The sequence below is a fragment of the Helobdella robusta genome (assembly GCF_000326865.2).
Source record: "Helobdella robusta unplaced genomic scaffold HELROscaffold_19, whole genome shotgun sequence".
NCBI classification, from domain to species: domain Eukaryota; kingdom Metazoa; phylum Annelida; class Clitellata; order Rhynchobdellida; family Glossiphoniidae; genus Helobdella; species Helobdella robusta.
This window is the reverse complement of record NW_008704034.1, coordinates 2,797,413-2,822,412: the sequence shown is the minus strand read 5'-3', so window position 1 is coordinate 2,822,412 and position 25,000 is coordinate 2,797,413. Positions and strand designations below refer to the sequence as shown.

At 34.1% G+C, this 25,000-nt stretch overlaps 7 protein-coding genes across 7 annotated transcripts; 4 read left to right on the top strand and 3 right to left on the bottom strand.

Moving 5' to 3' along the window:
- Positions 1-708: 708 nt before the first annotated feature.
- On the bottom strand, positions 709-3,026 carry HELRODRAFT_171052 (hypothetical protein; the record flags this gene model as incomplete). The annotated part of the gene is made up of 2 exons (XM_009016862.1): positions 709-2,218; positions 3,010-3,026. The coding sequence occupies 2 exons, from the start codon at positions 3,024-3,026 to the stop codon at positions 709-711; spliced, it is 1,527 nt and encodes a 508-aa protein (XP_009015110.1).
- Positions 3,027-3,956: 930 nt separating this feature from the next.
- Positions 3,957-8,229, top strand: HELRODRAFT_171051 (hypothetical protein; the record flags this gene model as incomplete). The annotated part of the gene is made up of 11 exons (XM_009016861.1): positions 3,957-3,972; positions 4,368-4,916; positions 5,065-5,322; positions 5,597-5,793; positions 5,959-5,961; positions 6,276-6,404; positions 6,596-6,644; positions 7,033-7,215; positions 7,296-7,416; positions 7,505-7,688; positions 8,191-8,229. The coding sequence occupies 11 exons, from the start codon at positions 3,957-3,959 to the stop codon at positions 8,227-8,229; spliced, it is 1,728 nt and encodes a 575-aa protein (XP_009015109.1).
- Positions 8,230-8,652: 423 nt separating this feature from the next.
- Positions 8,653-11,286, bottom strand: HELRODRAFT_171050 (hypothetical protein; the record flags this gene model as incomplete). Its single annotated transcript, XM_009016860.1, has 6 exons — positions 8,653-9,244; positions 9,481-9,905; positions 10,001-10,076; positions 10,204-10,463; positions 10,751-10,856; positions 11,027-11,286. The coding sequence occupies 6 exons, from the start codon at positions 11,284-11,286 to the stop codon at positions 8,653-8,655; spliced, it is 1,719 nt and encodes a 572-aa protein (XP_009015108.1).
- Positions 11,287-12,137: 851 nt separating this feature from the next.
- On the top strand, positions 12,138-13,253 carry HELRODRAFT_171049 (hypothetical protein; the record flags this gene model as incomplete). The annotated part of the gene is made up of 2 exons (XM_009016859.1): positions 12,138-12,341; positions 12,582-13,253. 2 exons carry the CDS (start codon positions 12,138-12,140, stop codon positions 13,251-13,253), a joined length of 876 nt encoding a protein of 291 aa, XP_009015107.1.
- A 47-nt stretch (positions 13,254-13,300) lies between these two features.
- On the bottom strand, positions 13,301-15,627 carry HELRODRAFT_111022 (hypothetical protein; the record flags this gene model as incomplete). Its single annotated transcript, XM_009016858.1, has 7 exons — positions 13,301-13,735; positions 13,873-14,177; positions 14,334-14,379; positions 14,434-14,606; positions 14,766-14,842; positions 14,941-15,304; positions 15,458-15,627. The coding sequence occupies 7 exons, from the start codon at positions 15,625-15,627 to the stop codon at positions 13,461-13,463; spliced, it is 1,410 nt and encodes a 469-aa protein (XP_009015106.1). The 3' UTR covers positions 13,301-13,460.
- Positions 15,628-16,819: 1,192 nt separating this feature from the next.
- On the top strand, positions 16,820-20,464 carry HELRODRAFT_171047 (hypothetical protein; the record flags this gene model as incomplete). The annotated part of the gene is made up of 5 exons (XM_009016857.1): positions 16,820-16,967; positions 17,140-17,262; positions 17,537-17,791; positions 18,184-18,365; positions 19,532-20,464. The coding sequence occupies 5 exons, from the start codon at positions 16,820-16,822 to the stop codon at positions 20,462-20,464; spliced, it is 1,641 nt and encodes a 546-aa protein (XP_009015105.1).
- A 2,615-nt stretch (positions 20,465-23,079) lies between these two features.
- HELRODRAFT_76965 (hypothetical protein) lies at positions 23,080-24,422 on the top strand (the record flags this gene model as incomplete). Its single annotated transcript, XM_009016856.1, has 5 exons — positions 23,080-23,252; positions 23,385-23,440; positions 23,574-23,635; positions 23,991-24,128; positions 24,273-24,422. Coding segments are annotated over 5 exons (579 nt in total), but the record flags the coding sequence as incomplete, so codon positions are not given.
- Between the last annotated feature and the right edge of the window lie 578 nt (positions 24,423-25,000).

The window sequence follows — 25,000 nt, the reverse complement described above, 5'->3', positions numbered from 1 at the left end:
TATATATATATATATATATATATATATATATATATATATATATATATATATATATATATATATATACGTATATAAAGAGAGAGAGAGAGAGAGAGAAGAGAAAAAAGGTAATTGAATGCGTAATTAATTTATCAATTAATATTAATCATTAAAGGTCTATCGTGAATTAGAACGAAAAAACATTAAAACCTAAATGAAAGGAGAAGTACTCAAATACACGTAGTGTACACACGTTGAAACACACGCATACACACACATACATACACACACATACACACGCATACACACGCATACACACACATATACACACACACATATACACACACATACATACATACATACACAGTGGATATAAAAAAACGAACATTGTATAAACATAACTACTCGTTATACATGTTTGCAATCCGTTTGCAATTAACATGTCGTCAAGTGTTTTTTTTTCAGAACACTTATTGTTTATTGACATGACAGCTAAAAATATATACATATACTCATATACACACGCACATTTATCTGTACGTGCATACATAAACACATAGTCACACGTACAACTACACATACGTACATACATATACACATGCACACGCACATTCGCACGTACGTACATACATACACACGTACACACGCACTCGCAGACATGCACACTTACGCTCGCAATTACGTATCTCGGATATTTTTCTTCCTCTCCTTATTGTATGAAGTTTATTTTTAGTCTGATGTCTTATTATTTTTCTTGTTCATCATGTTCATACTGGTGTTGTTGTTATTATTATTTTGGTTGTTTTCGTTGTTGCTGTTGTTGTTGTTGTTGCAGCAGTTGAACGCCGAAAGAAATTCCTTCTGCGTCTTTGAAGTTGCACGTTCCGACGTTTTAGAATTTGGCGTTGAGGAATCCTGCTTGCCCTTAACTACAGTAGCCTGACATTTCGACGCGCGCTTCAATTTAGTTTTGTTGTGCGATGAGTTAGCGGTCAGTTTGGCTCGGTTGGTGGCGTTCTCGGAGCTACTGGGAGTATCCAGGAAGTGAGAGCATCCTTTCACTTTGCCGGAAATGTTCAAAGTCTTCATCTCGCTGTTCCAGTCAAATATTAAGGTCGATAGGTCGGCATATATGGGAAGGTTCAATTTATAATTGGTCGTCTTGATGATGGTTTGTTGCTGGCCGGCCATCCGGTCGGTCGTTGCGTCATAATCGTCCATGATGGAATTCCTCCTCACCGACGGCGTCAATGCTTTTGTTTTGAACGATGATTTAAAAAATCTGTTTATTTTCTCCTCGGGTTCGGTCTCGAATTTGACTTCAACGGTGAAACCTCTAAGTTCGATTGAAATTTTGAAGTAGCGCCTGGGGACTATGTCCAAGATTCCTTTCACTGAGAAGTGACCGTCCTGCAGACCGTTCAGCAGCAGAGGAATCGTCTTCGTAGTTGTCGTTGTCGACGTTATTTCATCTTCCAGCTCGTTTATGTTGGCAAATTTGGAATTTTTTTTCTTCTTTGAGTACTGCTTATCAAGGAATGATAATCCTTTACTGTGCGTGGCTGCTGGCAGGTGATGGTGAATCTCGATTGGAATGTTGCAGATGCTGTCTTGAGACGCCGACTTCGATCGCTTGATCGTTTTGTGCTTTAGATGGCTGACGTCGCATTTTGACGGTTGTTTCATGGACGTGAAGTACTGCCGCAAGAAGTTGTTGAAGTTAACAACGCTGCTGCTACTTCTTGCGCTCTTGCCTTCTGACAATCTGTGATGTTGCTTGTTTCTCTGGTGGCTCGGTAGGATGGGACTCAGTGATCGAGACCTGATGGTACTCTGGCGTGGAGGGGGCGTCACAGCCGGGATTCCTGATGACGAACTGCTAGGATTGGGAGAGGGACTTCTTGACGCGTTTGGACTGCTGTGTGAGGATTTCCACCAGAGAAGAAACGAATCAGCAGAAGAAAAACTGGAATTTTTAACAGTTTTCGTTGTCAAGTTGGGACTAGTGCTAGCGCTGGATATCTTCTCTGAACTGTTGTTTGACGATGGAAGTGGCGAGGAAGAAATTTTTTTCGACTGGTCTCTGCTTGTGTTGTAAATCTTTGAAAAAATGTTGTGCGCGCTCGAGAAATACGACGCGTTTTGGTTATTTGGATTATCTTTGGCATTCAATGAAAGTTTTTTCTTCGACAGTTCGCTATAAGAAATGTTTGACTCTGACGTAGACGGAGAGGCCAGACTGTAGGTTGTTGGTTCGTGCTCCTCGTTTATCACATTGATCAGAACGTCTGCACGATGCACTTTTGTCGGGAAGTTGTTGGTGACTAGTTTGCTGATTGGATGGCTTGCCGGTTGGCTGATTGATTGGTTAGTTGGCTGGTTGAATGGTTGGTGGAGTGGCTGGTTGGCTAGTCGGCTGCTACCATTTTTCAATTTTTGTGACATTTTATTTTGCGGTGAATTTTATTATCCTGCTGTCCAAACAAACCAGATGTAAATTTCTCGTCAAGATTGTCTAAAAAAAATTAATTAAATTTCAATTTTTTTCAAAATAAATAACAATAATTAAATATAATATAACGATTAACGTTATTAACAAATATATTAAAAATTATTTTTAATGCATTAATTAGTAACTACACATTTGAAGAAAAACTTGTTAGAACTCTATGGTACGATGAAGATGGCTGTTACATTACAAAACAAATCATTTTCCATTGAACATCATTTGCATGTTTAATTCATTAATTTTTTCATATGTTCATTCATTCATCCCCTCACTCAATCGAGAGAACATTATTCATTCACTCGATCAGATTTTTGTAGGACGTAAAAAGCAAAAGAACTGCTAACAATCTACGTTTGTGAGGCTATCCTGGTAACATCAACTTGTTATTTGATATTTATTAAATATATTTTATTTAGATTTATTTATCTATTGTTTATTTATTTATTTATTTATCTACTATTTATTTATTTATTTAATTCAATTAAAACGTTGAGATAAGAAAGCGACAATTCAACACTAACTTGACCGGCCAATGCATGCTTTTAGCTACCGTCTCCACTGTTAAATAATGCTCTGATGCACCGGGAAACAAGCCGCACGCAAACAAATGAGAAAGAAGAAAAATTAATAATTATAAATAATAATTATAATAATCATTATTATGATTAATAATTATAATGTTATTATTGTTTATGTTATTATAGATTCTTTTCTAGTTAGTTCTCAGAGGTATAAACTGCACGAACACGTTTTCCGTCACTTAAACAACGGGACCATAATAATGATATTAATAATGATAATAAATATTCTATTATTATTAATTAATATTATAATTATAACATGAATCATCAACTATACAGAGGAAATAGCTAGAGAGAGAGAGAGAGAGAGAGAGAAAGAGAAAGAGGGAGATTTTATATTGGTAGAATTTATTGTGTAAACCCGCAGAACATATAACATAATATATTATATTGCATATTCTTAGAACATTGCCATTTGCTCGGAGAGAACATAGACACAACAAAAAACACACACATACGTATGTGTGTATGTATGTGTGTATGTATGTGTGTGTGTGTGTGTGCGTGTGTGTGTGTCCTTGTTTTCACAAGCGCACTCCTACGAGAACGCTGGATGGGCTGGTTCCTAGTATAGGGATCAGATATAGGCAGTGTTAATCATCATTATCCATTTGTTGCCACCTTTGGTGTTGCTGTTGGTTAACTTGTTATAATAATAATTGTTATTATTATTATTATTGATAAAAATGATAATCATAATAAACCTCTCCATTTCACCAGCGTGACCATGGCTTCATTAATAATTTTAAACCCATCTCATTAATACATCCACCTACACCGGTTTTTGGTTTATTGCTGTGACTATAAACACGCACGCACGCACACGCACACGTGCATAAAACACATACACGCACTCTCACACAAAAGTTTGCTCTAAAGTGTTCTAAATGTATTTATACTCAGGTGGGTTTGTTAAAAAATTAAAAGAAAATTTTCATTCCACGATAAACCTGACCAAAAAAAACTTTTAAGCTAAAACCATGTATTAAATATTCAAGTTTTAGCACACTTTTCATTTACACAGTTGGAAAATTCGTGAAGCGCTATATAATTTATCACCGAGAACGAACGCGTCACTGTGACGTAACTGCCCTTTATTATTTTTTAAATTTCGCTCACGCAGAAATGACGACATTTGGCGTTTGGTTCCTTATTTTCTTTCTCGCTTTCTCGCAAAAATTTCGTTCGTTTGAAAAGTTTTTAGATAAATAAATAAAATTTAATTGACTAATTAACTAACTAGTTTTTTATTTATTGAAAACTTTCATTATTTGAATTTATTTCTAAAAAAATTTTAGGTTCCAGTCGGTCATCTTTGGAAAGTTTCGATTCTTCAGACTGGCTAGCACAGATCTCACAGACCGGCTTCTACTCGCACCACTACGACAAATCATCATACATAAATGATTACAATGGTGATTATGATGATGAAGACGATGGTGATAACAAAAAAAGAAACTACCACAATGACGTTGATAGCGATCAAAACTCGGCCGAAGCGAATTTTACAGATTTGATTTCGAAGAAAATTTCTCCGCTATCTAACAGTGAAATATTCCGGAGTATCAACTCCAGTGATGACATCAACAATTTGACTGCTTTGGCATCATTTGACGTGAGTGTAAATTCGACACTTCCGAACGACGAAGCCACGACCGTCGACGACTACGACAACAAAAAACAGCGCGCATACCACCACAAATTCAAACGTAGCAACAGGAAGACTTCTATTTTACTGAGTCACACCTTCCTTCCTCGTCCTTCCACTGAACTGGCTTCATCCGAACTAGTCCCACCCGGAAACATCACGAAATTTTCCCGTACGGATAGGACTATTGAGTTAAGGGGTAGGCAGATTCAATTTTTGTCTTTTTGTGCATTCTAATTTTTCTTTAACTTTCTGAAATATAGTGTTTCTGAATATAGTTTAATTGACAAACACTCAAATGACAAAACACCCAAATGATAAACATCCGAATCCCCCCCCCCTATCAGCATATCAACCACTGGAAGCCTCATTTAAAATCAACTGCCTGACCTACCTCTCCTTTGCACGGCACCCACTTTTCAGTTGGTACAACAGGAAGAATGACGACCTAGCTAGGAAATCCTCGCAGAAACAAGTCAAAGTTGAGAAAGATGAAAATTCCCTGATATTGGTGTTTCAGAGAATAGTTTATGAAAATTCGGGTTTCTACTTCTGCAGGGGAACGTTTGGGAGCATTTTCTACGAGCTCAAAGTTGTCCTTTTTGGTAAATTATTTCTTCATCAAGTCGTCCATTTCTGTTTTTAAATTACTTTTTAGATTTTCTTAAAAAACATTTCAAAATATGTTCATAAATATACAATTATCCACATTTTTACTTTGAAAAAAAGTATTTTCGCTTAAATAGAACGCGGCAATTCAAGTTGTTAACGTTATCTCCAACAGTGCATTAAAACCTGATAAAACCTAAACAGAATATGCTATTAAGAGTTCTACAAAATCGTCACATACCAAATATAAAATTTAAATCACTCTGACAGTGTACGGAATAGCGGAAATGTCATTGAAATCATTTTTCCCGGTTTACGTAGAGCAATGCGGTGATCCTTATACGGAGAAACTCTTCAAGATGATTTCTAATAAAGTGTGTTCCTCAACTGGTAGTGAGACTCCGTTTGATTGCAATTATGATGTGAAAGCGACTTGTCGGGAGGACCTGGATTCTAAGGATAATCCAGTTAAGTGGGATTTCATGGATTAACTATAATTATTATTATTATAATTATTATCATTATAATTATTATTATTATTGATTCTTTCGTAATTTACTTTCAGGAATGTCAACGCCACACACACACACGCACACACACACACGCACACACACACACACACACACACACAGCGCGTGTGATATACGCGTGAATCCACGCATCACAAACATTGCACGATCGCACTAGATAGGCAGGGATCTATTTGTATTCGAATACGGAAACTGCAACAGCAGGATCAAGCGCCTCAACAGTTATTCTATCACGCTATTCTATCTATCATTAATATTTAAAAAAAAATGAATATGTACCTACTATACTCTTTACTTTAATAACATTTATATATAACATTTAACATGTACCTACTATATTCTTTACTTTAATAACATTTATATAACCTAATTTGTAGTGTGTTTAAAAATTTGAACCCTAAATTTCATAATCTCAAAAGGTGTTAGTGCTGGAGACGATAATAGTGCGTAAGACAAATCCACTAACCATCTACAAAGTCGATGGTGACGTAGAAGAGTGCTTGGTTCCATGTAAAGTTACAAGAATGAAGGAACTTATCATAAGTTCGGTTAGTCACTTTGTTGTCATTTTCACTGTTAGGCTATCATGATATTAATATATTATCACCATCACCATCGTCGTCAGAATCATCGTTTGTGTATTTCACCATCATTTGAACTATTACCATCATTTGAACTTAATCATCGTCGTCATATTCATGCTAACCCTTATCATTCATCACTTATCCTCAAATACAAGATAGCTACAACGAATCAATACATCACCGAGCTGATGCGGGAGTTAGAAGGTAAGGTTGTAGTGAGTAAAGTAGTGAACAGTGAGGATGTAGAATTCATTTGCTCGCCTGGTTACTTCTTCTGGACCAAACAGACATGTGGTAATGTTTTTTTTAAATTAATACCTCATAACGTAATTAACAATTATAAAACAAGTACCGCAATAAAAATACCATGACAAACGTTTTACAGTTTACCATCTATACCGCACAAATGCCGTATATTATCTTAAGCAATACAACACGTACGTACATAGTACCAACATTGAATAAACACTCACAAACACTAATTATAAATAACGCAACAAAGTTTGGGCAAAGATCTCAACTCAATACAACGAACGAACAAACAAACAATTAAACAAACGAATTCCCAAGCAACACACTTCTTTCCCAACAGCTGCCTGCCTTCCAGGAACTAAACTCGATCAGTGGGGTGACATAAAACAATGCAGTCCATGCGAAAAAGGATTCTATCAGGATAAACCGGGTCGGTACAAGTGCAAAAAATGTAGCGCCAACATGACCACCAAAGATGTTGGATCCGTTACCGACTTCTCCTGCAGACCGTCTGATTTCGTCCGTCAGTATAATCGTATTTATTTTCCAGTCTATTATCTTATATATCTTATATATATCTTACATGATATGATCCTCTCTTAGAAGAGGCACAGGATGTAGATTCTTCGGTACTGCACGCTGGCAAGCTGATCGAGGCGCAGACAGTTCAACAGTTAGATTACATCTTCTACTGTGTGGCTGCTGGCATTGTGGCCTTTCTCATGTGAGATACACACACCACACACGCGCATGTACAGATCCCAAAATACATTTCAGCGACAATAACACCTGCCACAACAAACACGTTTTAGATTAAGCCTATTATGCTATTATTGGCCCGGCTATTGCCTACCGTTTCTGTTCGGAGAGTGCACTAAACAAATTTGCAGAAAGTCATGCAGACCCTGTTACAAAAAAATTTGGGGCCAAAAACAACTGCCCACTCCGTTTGAGAGGAAACGCAGAAAGAAGAAATTGGCCGAGATGGAGAGGAGGGTAGTTAATATTTTTTGTCATATCGATCCCGTCATATTTTTGAAGTATTTTGTTACATTTTTACATATTTATTATACCATGAATGACATTTCAATTCAATCATTGCAATATCAAACGAAAGCTAATTAATACCGTCAATGAACAACTTTTCCGCCCAACATGGAGTATATAAATTTATGATATCCCGGCGACGAGTGATTCATTCATTCGTGCTACTACTGTTCGCATTTTAAATATTTCATCTGGCAATAAACATTCATTTAGAAATATAAAGCGAGTCATATAAATGAATGGTCCAACAGTGTATTAAATCCGTCCATCCGAGAAGGAATGGCAACCTCGGTGTTACCGATACAATTTAATTTTTTTATTTTCCAGTCTAGACTTTCGTTCTAGACCGGGAAATACAAAAAAAAAGATTAGAAAATATCGAGTTCGCCGTGCTTTTAAAGTTTAAACTTATCAAAAAGTAACTTTTTTACCTCCAAAAATTTTTTTACAGAGAAATGAACAAGTCCAGTTCAAGCTGGTGTTCGAGTAATGCACACGCAACGGCAATTTATAGAGGCTGTATCGTACCTGAACTAATTCATTCTATTAGTCGTTTGTTGCCGGAGATAATAAAAGTTTAAATGACTAGTTTATCGTCTGTAATAATAACGCTTGTTTAATCTTAGCGACGAACAAACGATAGAACCGTATAAAAATAACTAAAATAAGAAAATTAAAACAGAGACAAAAGTTTATTTGATTCTATTCTTGTTTCTAACATATGCAGCTGTCAATAGAACATACAAAACAACTACTTTATACATAATTTCGAACATTAAATGTCTCGCAATCCAAATAAAAATAAAACCAATTTCAACGTGAATACCTAAGATGTGTCAATCACTGCATTAGTGGCTCAACCATCTTTTAAACTAACCACAGAAACAAATCCTCCATCCTCCTCCCCTTCTTCTTAATAACTACGAATCCTCAACTTGCTGAACATGCAAAATAGCAACTTGTGCTTCATGAGGTCGTGTTGTGATGAGAAGACTTTCTTGCATCTAACACATGAAAAATTTTTATTTAATTTTTTCCTCAAGCCAGATCGAGGAATTCTCAATTTTACAGTTGAGACAGGTACATCTTTCTCCTTTGGATTGGAAGCAGCAGCTAACTTTACAACATCCTTATGATTCATGACAGGCTCAAAACTTTTACTTTTTTTGCTTTTTTTTGATAATGTTTGGTTAATTTTTCCAACTGGATCGTTTTCAAATTCATCAATGCTGACTAATGGATCGCCAAAATCGTCATCATCATCGTCATCATCTTCATCCTCATTTTCGTCGCCATCACCTTCATCTTCTGCAGCCTGATTGGAAGCACCCTCACATTCTTCTCCATCATCGTCGTCGTCGTCATCATCGTCGTCATCATCAGAGACAACATTGATGACCATATCAAAGTAACTGACCATCTCATTCAGCTCATCCATGTACTTCATAGACATCTTTCCAAAGTAGAAAAAATCGAGCAGATCATTGATGACAACAGATGAATACCTGATGTGGTTTCATTCCATAGTCAGTTAGGTTTGAATGAATGTTTGGTTATTAGTACGAATACAATTTCGAAATTTATGCCAATTGATAAACTTAGACAAATTAAATACACAGTGTACAAAATGTAAGCAAAAAATTTACTTGAGCAGATCACAAACTCATTTAGACAGACACATATAAGCTAGAAAAAACTATGATTTATTGAAGAAATAAAATAAAAACAGTTGAAAGCCCACTTGGAAAGGTCAACCATATTTGCTTTTGGTGAGTAGAAGGGCTGTTGATTGAGTACTGAGTAGAAATAAGGGCAGTTCATGGCAAGAATGGCACTGTGAGCATACAACATTCCATCCTTAGCCACGATAGCGGTGTCACAAAACAAACCAGTTTCTCTATATTTCGTTAAGTTCATTGCATTATCGTGTTCATGCAATAACTGGTCCTCGTGAGTTCCGTATATATATTTGCTGGAGAACTTTGATTCTGGAACCTTTTTACTTGCTTTCTTCTCCTCTACTCGACTCGGTTGAGTTTTTGAAAGTTTCTTGCTACCAGTGGCAGAAGTCGTGGCCGGGACTGAAGATGCGCTAGTTCGAACTTTAGGCATGTCTGCCAGACTGGCTTCTGATAAAACGTGATTGTGTACCTCTGGATCACTCATCTTTGTGTCAAAAAACAATTTAGGAGGTTATATTTACCAACTTATATTTTTTTCAGGTCAAATAAATAATCTTTCTATAAAAGTAAACAATTCACCTTAATTATTTGCAGCATCTGACAATCTTTAGTCAAGCCAACTCTGATGATGAATTTACAACCTTCTTGCACAGAACTACAAGGAAAAATTGAAATATAAATAATTTACAAAAATTAATTAAGTTAAATACTTCAAATAAATTTGAATGGCCAGCGACTGTTGAAAACAATGTAAAAACAGAAACCAATGAAGCAACTGCAACCTCTTGTTTTCATGCTTGTTCCTAGATTTGAAGCTCTTGCCTCCAAAGACACAGGTGTAAGTGAGAGAATAATACACCAGGTAATCTGGGGTCTTCTCAATGATTTGAGGATTTATCCTATTCGGTGCTGATTTCAACTTCCTTGAATCAGATCGAAAAAATCTAACATTATTTTTCTTGCAGTAGACATCAACAGCTTTTTGTAATTCAACAAATGAGGAATATCTGGCTCCTAACTTCAGATCACCATCAACATCATCCTGTTTATTTCATTTTGTTAATTAATAGATATTTTTTTAATTTGATAAAAATAAAAAAATTATATTTCAGTTGAGTAAGTTTACACAACACGTCGGCCAAAATTTGTATCACCCAAATCCTGTAAATTTTTCGACTAATCTGGTTTAAAACTTTAAAAACCACAGCCAAAATCAGTCCCCAGCTGTAGGATTAAGAAAAAATTATAGATGTAATGTAAATTTTTAGCTAGGGTTAGTTAGGACATATGAATCTGGGCACATCTTAGACTCAGTGCCCTTGTACTCACCTCTCTATGTGTCGAATGGTTGTGCCCAATGTCCATATGTCGAACTACTAACCTATCGTCCACTAATTTGAATTTCACATAAGATTCACATCCATTTTTGAATGAGCTGAAAATTTAATTGGTGAGTAATTATAAATAATATATGTATGTATACATGGTGTGATGTTTATTAACTAGTCATAGAGGTTATTACATTAAATTATATACAGAACTACATTTCTTTCAGTGAATAAATACTAGAAATTTGAAATATTTCATAAAATAAATTAATTATACCTATGGTTTGGTCTGGCGCCAGATGACCTCGAAGAATAGGATCGGCCACCCATTACACAGCAGTAGGTTATGTCATAATATTTTATATCTTCATTATCAACTAAATCATAACCTCTTTTGATCATATTTTGAATCGTCCTCGAGTCACGTCGCCAATACGAAGCCTCTTGTTCGAGTTCAAAATCTTTTATAGCCTTCTTAACCTCACTAAATGAATAAAAGACATCTCCAACTTTTAAGGCATGTTCGCGGCACGCCATCTTGAATAATCTAAATAATAATTTTCAACATTTCTAAATGTCACCTGCATGGATATATATACCGAAAATTATCGGAAATGATAAGTAGCCACCATATTCTGTATCTTTCTTGGGTTGTAAAATAGATCATAAAATAGACCGCTTGTAAAATTTGAAGTTAGTAAGACAATTTTAAACAGAGAAAAAATGTTCTCTTACTTGAAAAATTAAAAAAATGAAATATTTTTGTTTCGTAAAATAAAAGAATTATTAAAAAAGTGTGCCAACGACGTGTTGTGAAGCTTCTCATCATATATAATATAATTTTTAAAATAAGACAAAACGAAAAAATACCAAAAAACTGTCTTCAACAGTAAATTCTTCTTTTTGTTTAGTTTCTCCCATTATTTCGCGTAATATCTTGAAAATAAATCCAGCAAATTTATACAAACGTTATCGCCTTTACTCATACCATATATCGACTGCTTGATTTTCATAGACAATAAATACATTATAAATAAACGCGTTTTTTATTTGAAATTTATTTTTTACGAGCAGAATTACAATTATTTAACATATTTATTAATATATTATTTATTAAAAATAAAATTAATAAAATAAAAAAATTTGTTACGCTGTTAGCAATAAAAAATGTTAGCAACTTTTTAAATTCATTCTTAATTAATGTTTATATAGACATCATAAAAAGTTAAAAGTAGATTCGGTTACAAGTTTTTTTTTTAAAGGTACGGTGGAATAGTTTGCAGTCGATTTGAGTCTGAGGTGATACTGATAATATAAATAAAGTATTAATTCTAATAAGTAATAATCATTTTTTATTGAATTGAAGATCTACACTAAATACTGATGAAATGGACAATTGTGATAGTAACAAATTGTATGAATTAGAGATGCTGATGAGTATGTACTGCAAGGAAGGTGAATTGAGGATTGATGACATGTCGTGTTACACTGATTTGAAGTCAACTGTCAACTGTCAGGAGTTACATGGACCTCCTACTGATAAGTTTGACAGAAGATTAAGGTATTCAATCAGACTAGAATCAGTTCAAAAAGTTATTTTCATTGTTTTTATGTTTTGTTTTTAAGTTTTTAACTTTTTATTTGATATTGTAAAATATGTGATGCTAGCTTTTTACTCAGTTAATTTGTTCTTAAAAAGTTTAATAAAACAATAATATTTTGTGAAATTTACATATTTTGATTAATAACATTATAATAATTGTCTTATATTATACTCTGGTTACAGAATGTTTAATCTTAATCTTAATTCATTGAAAAAAAAATTTACGCAGAACCATGTAGAGTTGACATTTGACCTACCAACCACTTATCCAAGGACTCCACCGGACATTTCAGTTAGATGTGATGACCCATTAAGTAGGGAGTCCTCAGATAAATTTTTTGTTGACCTACAGCATCACATCAAAACAAATTTACTCACTGGTGAACCAATTGTACTGGATATCATACAATGGGTCGTGGAAAAGATAGATGCTTACATAGAAAATGACAAAAAGGCCAATGCTGAACATCACAAATCTCCTAAAAGCAGAACTCTTTCCAATAAATCTGGTTCATTGTGTAGATACTGGATATACTCACATCATATATACAACAAGACCAAAAGGAAAACTATTTTAGATTCAGCAAAATCATTGAACCTCACTGGTTTCAGTTGTGCAGGCAAACCTGGAATAATATGCATTGAGGGTTATCAGGCTGATGTTGATGAGTTCTGGCAGAGGATAAGGTCAATGCAGTGGCAGAAGATTGTGTTGAAACACCAGGAAGTGTGTCAACATGAAAGTTACAGTAGCTGGAGAAAGTTTAAAGATTTTGAAGAAATGTGCTTTCAAACTGCAGGCTGCAGGGACGGACATACAGACACAAGTCTACTGCTTCAATATTTAACTTCTAAAAACTGTCAACATGTTTTTTCAATATATTTTGGGATAAATGTATAAAAATTTAGTTTTTTTCTTCATTGAATAAACAATTACGAATTTATTATCAAAATATATTATTGAAGAATGTCACGTATTGAAATATTGTTCAAGTTAATTAAAGTTTATGAGATAAAGTCATTGAAAATCATTTAACAAATTGAAAATCTGTATTTTATTTTATTTAAATATTAGTATCAACAACAACAATGAAAGGGCTAATTAATGTCAGTCACCCAGAAGTTCGTCTGTGGCGTTTAAAAAGTTTGCATGATAGCATTCATCTGAGAATCTCATGATAGATAACTTGGCATTCCTTTTTATTTCTAACAATTGTTCTTCCCGAGACGTGAATATTTCCACTAATTTTTCTGCATATGTCACCTCATCTGACGCCAGGAAGCCGGTCTGCTGTCCTTCATAGTCTGCCAAGATGTCCAACTTTGGTCCACCAGAATCATGAGCCAACATAACGACCCCTGCGGCCATGCACTCAACGATTCCTAAAATTGGTCGTAAAAATGTTTAAAACATTTCTTGAAAAGTAATAAGATAGTTTTCAACTTTCAAATTATTCAATGATTTGATTGAAATTTTAATTGAAATATTATTACTCTGACTGTGCCTACTTACTACTAACCAATTCCAAAATGTTCATTCCACATTGTATGCAATCCCACAGATGCCTTCTTGAGGAATTCCTTCAGGTCAGCAAATGAAATATTTACTTTGAAATCAACGGATGATGTTATTTCCAGTTCCTCTGCAAGGTTCTTCAATCTGTCTACCCTCTGCATGTCCTCTTCATTCCTACAGCTTCCAATCAGGACCAACTTGTAAATGTTTTTTTTCAATTCATTCTTCTTACACTCATCCTCTTCTGTTTCTACGCTCTTCAGGAACCTCTTGAATGATTTCAGTTGCAAGGAGTGGTCTTTCTCAGGCCTGTCATTAAAAATAGTAATTAGTTTTCACATTGGTTCCATCTTTATAACAATCTAAACGAATGTTTTAACAGCTGTTAACATTGGGTTCCATCTTTATAACAATATTCTTATTATATTGTTGTACAAGTTTTATACAAAGAATCATGTAACTAACCTAAATTGTGCAATGGACACAATGTATTTGGTGTTGTCGTCATCAACTTCACCCTCTCCATTTTTGTTAATTTTCAGCTTTAGGAAGCCATCCTCGACACTGACGTCGCGTCCTATTTTTAGAAATTCTTCGACATTACATGGGGGATAAACGATGGTTGGTTGAATCTTCCAGATGTCCATTATGTGGTTTTTGGTCCATGTTGAGTTGACCATCACAACATCCGAAAACCGGCCAACAAAACCATAGACAAATGCAAATATCTTGTAGTATCTTTGTGATTTTCACATTAATTTGAGTTATTGGATTATAGAAGTGTTATTAATATTGTCATTAACAAATTTAATTTCTAAGACTGACTTGTAAATTTGAAAAAGTTATAAAAATGGGCCACATTAAACTAATTATATAACATTATTGACAAAAACATACATGAATTTGCATAAACTCATGAACCTACTCCTGCTAACAAATTGTTCATTGTTATGAGCATGCTCTCTATTTGAAACCTAATTTGAAATTAATTTTGATAAATTGAAACATTAAAAATCATTTATATTTACTAAAGAAAAACCAAATGATTGGACAATATCTATAAAGCACTTACAACTTGCAACATATCAGAGCTTATAGTCGGGTAGTGAACATAGCAGGCCACACGACAGCCAGCTAGATATTTAAACAAAGGTAATGTGAATGCATAACCCATGGAATCAATGTAAACATCTGGTATGAACTTGAACAGAGCCTCCAATCCCAACAAAACAGATCCAGTACTTTGACCCAGCATAGTCATAATTTTATAATTTGATGCCTCCACTAATTTTCTGCTCTGCAGAAGACAGAAAGACAGACTGATTGGGTCTGTTCTGGGTAAATCAATGTTGAACTGATCCTTCACCTTTTTCAGTATTTCATCTCTTGATACATCCAAATCTCCCGTGTATACGACACATCTCACATGGTCATACCTAGTTAGAAAAATAAATTTGAAAAGGTTATTTTTAAGATTATTTAAAATTAGAGATGCATAAATTTGAACAAAGCTTGAATTAGTTAGATATTTTCATGATAAATATCTGCAGTCTATGATGACACCATATAGATAACAACAGCCGTCTAACCTTTGCTGCAAAGCTTTAATTGATGACCATAGAACTCTTTCTCCACCACCTCCGGCATTGCAATAAGGATGAAAAAACCCAACTAAAACTGGTTTTGGTTCATTAGTGGAGTGTTGTCTCAGATGTGGTAGCTGATATCTGGCCAGGATTCTTGTTAAACATTTTAACATCAGCAGGCTGAAGTAGAGTAAAAGTGACAAAAAGCCAACCAATAAAAACTGCAACATGATTAACTTGAGTAAGATGCTTAGTAGGGATAACGTCATTTGCCTGCTGGTAAAATGTAAATAAAATATCATTTTCTGATTTTGTTTCATTGGACTAAGTATAATTTGATTCATAGAAGCTCACAAAAACCAGACTAGTTATTATTTTTATGACATGATGATGCAATAAACTATAAACATAAAATAAAGTAAAAAATAAAAAGTTTAACATTTAAAACTTAATTTTGAAAGTCTACATCATTAATAATTAATATTAGTATGAATATAAAATTTATATAAAAGAAGTGCAAATAATTTTTTTCTTAAAAACCAAATAAAAGCAGTCATACAAACTAATTAAATGACTGAATAACACAATAAATTTTAAAACAATCCTTCATCCATGTTATAAGATCCAGCACCAGACATAATTAGAATAATTAAAAGTAAAAAAAAAGACAACAGAAAAATGGAAGTGCTGGGAATTTTTTTTTATGAGGAGACATTTCATTAAAAAACGTCTAAATACGCGTCGAAATGAAAATTTTAAACAAAAAGTACACCTCGAAAGGTTGAAAAAATTTGTTACTTTGTCAACTCGAGAAAGTCAACGATTAGATTTTTCAAATTAAACATAAATTTTATTTAGAAGAAATTTCTGTTTCGAGGAAAAAAATCAATGACTAGTGAATCCGAAATAAATAAATACGGAGATGCACCATCTGTCATTGCTTATACATTCACGATAATTCTTCGCAAATTTGGATTAATTTTTGATTTTTTTAATTAAAAAATAATTCAATAAAGTTAAATTATTAAATAATTTAGTTTTTCAAAGCACTTTATTGATAAAATTTAACTCTGTACCCGATCGGAATCAATCGCGTTCGGTACTCGATTTTTTTTAGACTTTTTTTTATTGTCATAGCATCTGCACTTACGTTTACATGTTCTCTAATTCAGTATTTACAAATTTTGTGATGTACTATTTTTAAATTTAAATTTTGTGTTTCCCATTTAAGTATTTTTGCCCTTTCTTGCTAAAATTTTAACTCCATGGTCACACAAAATAAAGATTTAAATTTAAATTTAATTAATTCACAAATATCTTTTTACTGATTCTTCTGCTTCCACTTGCCTTTGAATTTGTTATGCCATGGAATCGTCTGCTGGTGTCCCCACCGTTCCGGAGTCGCCGTCCCTGGAGTCCCGAACGATGAAGTCTACGTTGGGGAAGTTGTTCAAACCGTGGAAGTGGAACAGGAAAAAGAAACGAAGTGAAAAAATTGAAAAAGGAGCCTACAGTTAGTAAATAATAATGTTAATTATTTTTTAAAGATTTTAAAAATTATATAATTTTAAAATTATTTTAATAAATTGCCAAACTCCACAAAGTGCATTGAATGCACATACAATTTACTTGGTAGAATAAAGTGTTATTCAATATTTTTAATTGTAAAATCTTTAACAAAAAAGCCTTAGAGAAAAAAATGTCAGAAAGATTGAGCAAGGAAGAACTAGTGAAAAGAGGTGTACTCCATGATGCTGATATAATGGTAGCTGACAACAAACTACATCAAATTTCTACTGACCAGCAAGGTTGCTGTTAACTTTTCTAGTATGAATGTGATGTACCTCCTAATCTTTATAATTTATATAACTTTTTATTCTGTCTTTTTCTTTTTTTATTTTTCTTCTCTTTTCTTCCTATTTTCTCTCTCTCTCTCTCTCTCTCTCTCTCTCTCTCTCTCTCTCTCTCTCTCTCTCTCTCTACACACACACACACACACACACACATATATATATATATATATATATATATATATATATATATAATTTATATGTACAATTTTACAATTTTTTTTTTTTTAAGGACTTGACACAACAAACAGTTACATAACAAATGCTACCTTAGACTTGTCTCTAAATGGTCACAATCTGTCAGTGATGTCATCAACATTATCTGATGCCATCTCGTTATCTCCCCAGCAGCAGCAGCAACAACAGCAGCAGCAGCTGCAACAACAGCAGCTGCAGCAATTGCAGCAACAAATTGATGGTACTAATAGTAGTAGTTGTGGTGGTCAAATTGCTTTCACTTCAAACAATATAACACCTCTTGTTACAGGTCAGTAATTAATATGAGGTATACATTTTTAGTTTTTTTTTATGTAATGATTATTACAATTATTTATTACAATGTATTAATTATAGTTATAATATAATTTCGCTGTCATATTTTTAAAATTTAAAATAAAATATACAGAAGGATATTTTTGTGTTGTGTTATTTTTTTGCTATGACATTACCCATATTAATTTAATAATAATTGCTTTATAATTTGCATAATTGTCATCATTATTTTTGACACCATTTCATTCTACATCATCTTAATCAGCTATCATCATTTCTGTATCAGCACCATATTTTTTTTACCATCGTCATCTTCATCATCATTATCATTCCCTCATCACCGTCTTCATCATCATCCTCCTCCTCTCCTATACTTTGCAACTTTAGACACACTTTTAATGCAATTGGAAGAACGTTTTCATGATTTTTGTGAAATAGTTGCAAATTTCCATTGTCTTGATCCATCCCAATTCTTGGCAGATAACACAACTTTTTCAATATTGTGTGCAATATATGATAATGATATTAACCACAATGAAGCTGTTTTAGAATATGAAACTTTGAAAAATGTTTATGAATCTATATGTTCATCACTACCTGAAGATCTTAAAATCCATGAAATGTTACCTTTTCTTATTAGTAAACAAATGGCTCCAGCTCTTCCTAATCTTTCCATTTTGTATAAAATATTCTTGACACTGACAGTAACATCTTCTACAGCCGAAATAAGTTTTAGTAAATTAAAAATTATAAAAAATTATTTAAGATCAACGATGACCAATGGAGATTATCTGGGTTATCATTAATTGCAATTGAACGACAACTTGCTGAAAATATTGATTTTGATTCAACCATAAATCGTTTTGCTACAATGAAATCAAGAAGAAAACCATTTATTTGAACTGACTTTTGTTTTAATTAATTATTTCTTAATATAGGTTTTTATTTTGAAAAAAAGCAATAAAAAAACATAATTCATTTTTATTCCAATAAATGTGTCACCCGTTATGATTTCAAAAAATCGCCCCTGTAAATATTACGCCGCCCCCCCCGCGCTTCAAAACCTAAATCCGCCACTGCGTCTGCTCTACATCATCTGGGAATTCAATCATTTTGTTTTTTTTTGTGCATATGTAGGCATGTATTCATATTTGTTGATGTATAGAAAGGGAAAGAGAGTTAGAGAGAAGAGAGAGTTAGAGAGAGAGAGAGAGATTGATCTCTTAAGTCAATTTGATTTGAAGTGCCATTTGTTATTTTGTTAGTTTTACATATTGCAAAAATTATTGTCAATTTAACCTATTTTTGAATATTAAATTTTATTAAAACAATAACATCAGCTCAAGTACTTTCAAATGTATTAGAACTTTTTCAATGACAACGGTGGTAGTAATAGTAGTAGCGATGATGATGATTATAGTATCAGTAGAACTAGTTGTAGTAGTAGTAGTAGTAATAGTGAAAGTAGTAGTAATAGTCGTGTGCGTGCGTGTGGTTGCATTGTTATGTACATTAACATTAGGACATTCACTTTACTTACACGCCTACATGATGATGTACACACAAAACTATATGTGTGCTGGGCCTAATATTCCGTGGAATGATTGACGGATGGTCGGCGGGATGAATCGATGGAAAAATATTCTAAACCTTTCTGAATAAATTAGTCTACAGATCATCAGCCACATTTCAATCCACACACAGTCAACAACACCTGTTTCAACAACAACAACAGCAGCAGCAACAACAACAACAATACATGACTCCAACACAGTCTACATCATCTCACTCTTTGCCATCTGCTCCAAAACATCACCACCACCACCACCATCATCATCATTCTCATTCACCGTCGTCGTCGTCATCGGCTGCGGCCTCGTCTTCTTCATCATCGACTCCATCTCTCCAGCAAAGATTCAGTTTGCCTGCTTATCCAGTTTCGATATTAAAGCATCAAACTAGAACCATAAGTCAGCAGCAGCAACAGCAGCAGCTACATCAGCAGCAGCCACACCAAGCACAAAATCAACAGCAGCAGCAACAACAAATTCAACATTCCCACAAACACCAACAAACACTCATCATAAACAACAACAACAATCTAAGTAACAGCAATGTCAAATCTTTCATGAACGCAAACAACAAAAACGCAAACATGAATAATAGTACAATCAGCAGCAACAACAACAACATTAATAGCAGCAGCAACAAAAACAACAACAGCAGCAATCAAATAGTTCTACAGAAATTTATCTACGCGCCCTTATCTCTACCCCCCGACCCGCCAAAACGCCACAACACAACAATCTGCACCAACAAACAAACGTCTTCGTCATCTTCATCGTCTTCGTCATCTTCCAAGTTATTCTTTAAGAGTAGGTCCGGCAACCCAGCCGTAGTCCGTAGTTACTCAACTGACTCAAATAGCATGGCGTCTAAGTTGAACCATCTTCATAGGCGTCAGCAGCAACAACCGCAACATCAACAACAACATCAACAACAACAACAGCATCATGTTCCTGGTAGATCAATTTCAGCACTAAACTCTCCGTCAACTGTTCACCATGCTTACTTGCCAATGGCGCAGAATTTAAAAATTTTTCAAGGTTCTAATATGTTGTCTCTCTGGTGGTTAATTACAGCGTTGGAGTTGTTTGTCCTGGCATGAGAACTGATGGCGCTACTATCTTTCTACTTTCATCTATTTAGTTTTAATCATTTTTAAATTTTTTATTTTAAATTTTCAAATTTTATTTGCTTCTCAAAAAAAGAATAAACAATAAATTATTGTTTTATTTTTCTTGTTGAGTAAAATTTTCTTGTTATATCTTCTATTAAGTTTGATATTTTTAATATTAGGTATTTTGGAATATTTTCAACTTTCTACTCGTAAATGTAGCTTCGTGTTTTTTTATTTCACTTTGTTTCTATGATAGTTATATTCTGAATCAGTCACTTATAAAAAAGAAATTTGTGGCTTGCATGTTTGCTAATAATATGAAGTGCAATATTCTGCTTTCCTATTGTTTTATTTGATTTGACGTTATTTAAACATTTTCAAATTTTCAATCTGGCTTGGTTTCAAAATGTGTTTAATTTTTTTCATTTGTCTTTAGCTATCATATCTTATCTTTATTTTTTATTCGTTAGTTTAAAGTTTGTTTGTTCATTCATTCATTCAATCAATCTTTTTTCGTTTATTCATTCATTCATTCATTTGTTCATTCATTCATTCATTTGTTCATTCATTCATTCATTCATTCATTCATTCATTTGTTTATTCATTCATTCATTTTTATATTTTGAAGAAAGTTTTTTTTTCAAAACGTAATTTTGTTTTTTCATATGTTGCCTGAGCATGTTAATTCAAAATATTTTATACAGTCATTTTCAATTATATTCAACGTGTCGGGCGCACTTGTCTGTTGTTGTTCTTGTAGTTTGGTTGTTGTTGTTCGGTTATTGTTTGCTTATTTGTTGTTGTTCAGTTGTTGTAGTTGCACCGTTAATTTTGCATTCAACTCATTAGAAAAAATTGTCAATACTGTTTAGTTCAATTTCAATTCAGATGCCCAACAACAGTTGTTAACGCAACAACAACAATTATTGCAGCAGCAGCAGCAACCTCAACAGCAACAACAACAACATTTTCTTAAATTAAAACACCAATCTTCTGAGATGAATGGAGCTCTAGCACAGCCACCACAACAACCACAGAAGTTGGTTTTGATGCAGCAGCAGCAACAACAACAACAACAACAAATATACCAAGAAGTGAAATTGTTGCCAACGAATTTGTTAAAACAGTTGAACGCCAGTGCCGCATTTGTAAAGAGATCTCAAGAGCGTTGGAATAAAAATGGCGACAAAAACGATGATGACGACGAAGACGACGACGACGACGATGGCGATGAGGGTTGCGGTGCTCGGGGTGATGATATTGATGACAAGGGCAATAAGTCTTCCATGCCTGGTTATTTATTTTGATATTTTGCATGTTTAACTTTTTCATTTTTGTTCTCTAACTAAGCGGACCAGCATGCTTTAAAAATTATAACCTCGACTGGTCATCAGCTGGTTGGAGACATTTTTCAAATGTTTTCCTACCTGTAGAAAAAGACGAACTAAGTTAATTTTTAGCAAATGTTATGTTGTAAATAACTGTCAGTGACGTTAATAATGTTCCAACGACGTTTCCTATAAAACCAAAACAATCATTCCATCATTCAGCGCCCACACTTCTCTACATCCAGCAACAACATCTTCAACAACTTCAGCAGCAGCAGCAACAATTTCAACAACATCAACAGCAGCAACAACAACAGTTTCAACAACAGCAGCAACAGCTTCTAAGCCATCACATGCAACAACAGCAACAACTTCAGCAACAACAACAGCAGTTATACATCGATTCCTCAGATCAGCAAGAACAAACGACCGAGTTCCAAGTCATATCATTCTCAAACCAACAACAGCAGCAGCAGCATCCAAGCTGGGGCACTGTTGATACAATAGCCCCGGAATTTGAAGAGGTCAAAGTTCACGAACCCGATTTTTCCAAACGACCTATTAGAAGTGCCCTGAAGGGTGGGAAATCCCGTGAGTTGATCATGAAACAGCAGGTCATTGCAGGTGTCAACAGTCCCGTCTTCACTTCCCTATCTAGAGATGCAAGCCCTTGTGGTCAAAATTTCAAGGTCATTTCGAGGTCAAGTCCGGTGGGCACGCCAAAAGTCCCGCCAAAAGTTGCCCCAAAACCGGTGTTGCCAGTGTTAGTACTGATTTTGCTGTAGATGGCTGTCAAATTCGGTAGTGATTTGTGGGCAGGATTGGTGTTTTAATAAAAAGGAATGTATTCACAATGTTGAAAAATTATATTGAAAATTGTTTCTACTATCCTAATTTATTATGATATTGGTGATTACTTCACAGCAAAATTACAGTTGATGGAGTTAAGATTTCCGAAAAAGAGAACTCCTCCTCGTCATCATCCTCGTCGTCATTACATTTCAATGAATTCTGTGGTCACATGACTACTGAACAATTAGGTAGGCTTTCAGAGATGTTTATGTTAAATGATATGCTAATTAATAGGCTTATGCTTATAATTATTACGCTAATTATTCATTTGTTAAAGAAACTAAGTAAATTATTCAGTCATTTATTCAGCATATTTATTGTTCATTCATGTATTCATTCATTCATTCATTCATTCATCCAATTGGTTCATCCAATTCATTCACTCATTCATCCAATTCATTCATTCCATTCATTTAGTCAATCAATCAATTAATCCGGATACTTTTAGAAGCGAAGCTACGTCGGTCGGACAGCTTGGCTCGCCTAATTAGTCAGCGACCCCCGAGGGTTGAGTTGGTGGAGAGGAACATACTGCCAGAAATATCCGAGCAGGATCGTCTCGAGGCCAGACTTGTCATTGGCAATAAATTAGACAGGTTTTTAATAGTAGTACCTTATTATTATTATTATTATTATTGTTGTTGTTCTTTTTTTGTTGTTGTTAACATTCTTGTTTTTAATAATTGTAAGGGGAAAATAAATTTTTTATTTCGATAACCAAACTGCAGACGATTGAGTTTAAGGCCAACAGCTGAAGATCTCGAGAACAAACACATCCTACTAAGTCAGATGTTTATTCATTCGTTTGTTCATTCGCTCATTCGTTCATTCATTCATTCATTCATTCATTCATTCATTCATTCATTCATTCATTCATTCACTCATTTGTTGAAATGCTCAATCAATCCTGTATATAGAACAAACGCCTGATGAAATTGAACGAGAGAAAGAAGAGAAGAAGAAAACTCTTCTAAGAAAGGTGCCTGTTGTGAAACATCATTAATAATGATGATGATGTTAATGGTGATATACATCTCATGTACGCGCGCGCGCATGCACACATACACACAAACATACATACACACACACACACACACAGACAACACTGTAGGAGAACAAAGAGTATATACACGTTCATATGCATTCATATACAACACGCACGTACACGCACGCACACACACACATTCAAATGACAAATGAAACAATCTTGACGCGAATCTTCACACTCCTTTTCACACCACACAAACAACACCACACCACAACACACCACACAAACCACAACACACCACACAAACCACATCACACCACACAAACCACAACACACCACACGACAGTTGAGTTTCCGACCGACCATCGACGAACTTAAAGAACGAAAGATTATAAAGTTCAACGACTATGTCGAGGTCACTGAAGCAGAACTTTACGACAGGAAGGCCGATAAACCCTGGACTAGACTGACCCCTAGGGACAAGGTTTGTATTTTTTGCATTGTATTAGGTACTGGGCATTGTATATTGTATCGTGTTATTTTGTATTGCGTATTGTATGTATCTAGTTATGTTAAAATATGTGTTTTTTTGTATTTTGTTGGCCAATTAAAATGAAATTGCGTTTAGGCTGCCATAAGGAAAGAGTTGAATGAATTCAAAAGTACGGAGATGGCAGTACATGAAGATAGTAAACATTTGACGAGGTGGTTTTCTTTAGTATTTCTTTGGGTTTTTTCCATTTTGTTTATAACTGTTATTGTTGTTGCTTATGTTTAACGTGTTGTCTTGTTCAGGCTTTTGTATTGTTCATATTCTCTTTTTGTATGCCGCTAAACCAGCTGAGATCAATCCTTTCAAGTTTCTTTTCATTATTTTATTCATTAATCTATATTTTTTCAACAACAGATTTCATAGACCCTGATATAATGGAATGATCTGTGACGATAACAACAACGACGAATATCTAAAAGGACATACATTCGTTGTACACATCACATACAACTTACCATACAACTTTTTTTTTTACACACTACATACAATTTTTTTACATACATACACATACAAAATAATGTATACATGTGTAGAATTAATATGTATATATATATCTCTGTGAATGCAATTGATGCAACAGTTTGTACATATAATAAACAATACAATACATAAATTTATACATACAATATACAATAAATGCTGTTTATAAATGTATATTTATACATTACAATATCTGTTGTATATAGTAATACAAAACATTACAATGCGAATCATAACTTGTATACATTATTAATATATAATCTTAACCGTTAGCCATTATGACATTAAGTCTCTTTGTGGTTTTAATTAATTAATTAGTTAAT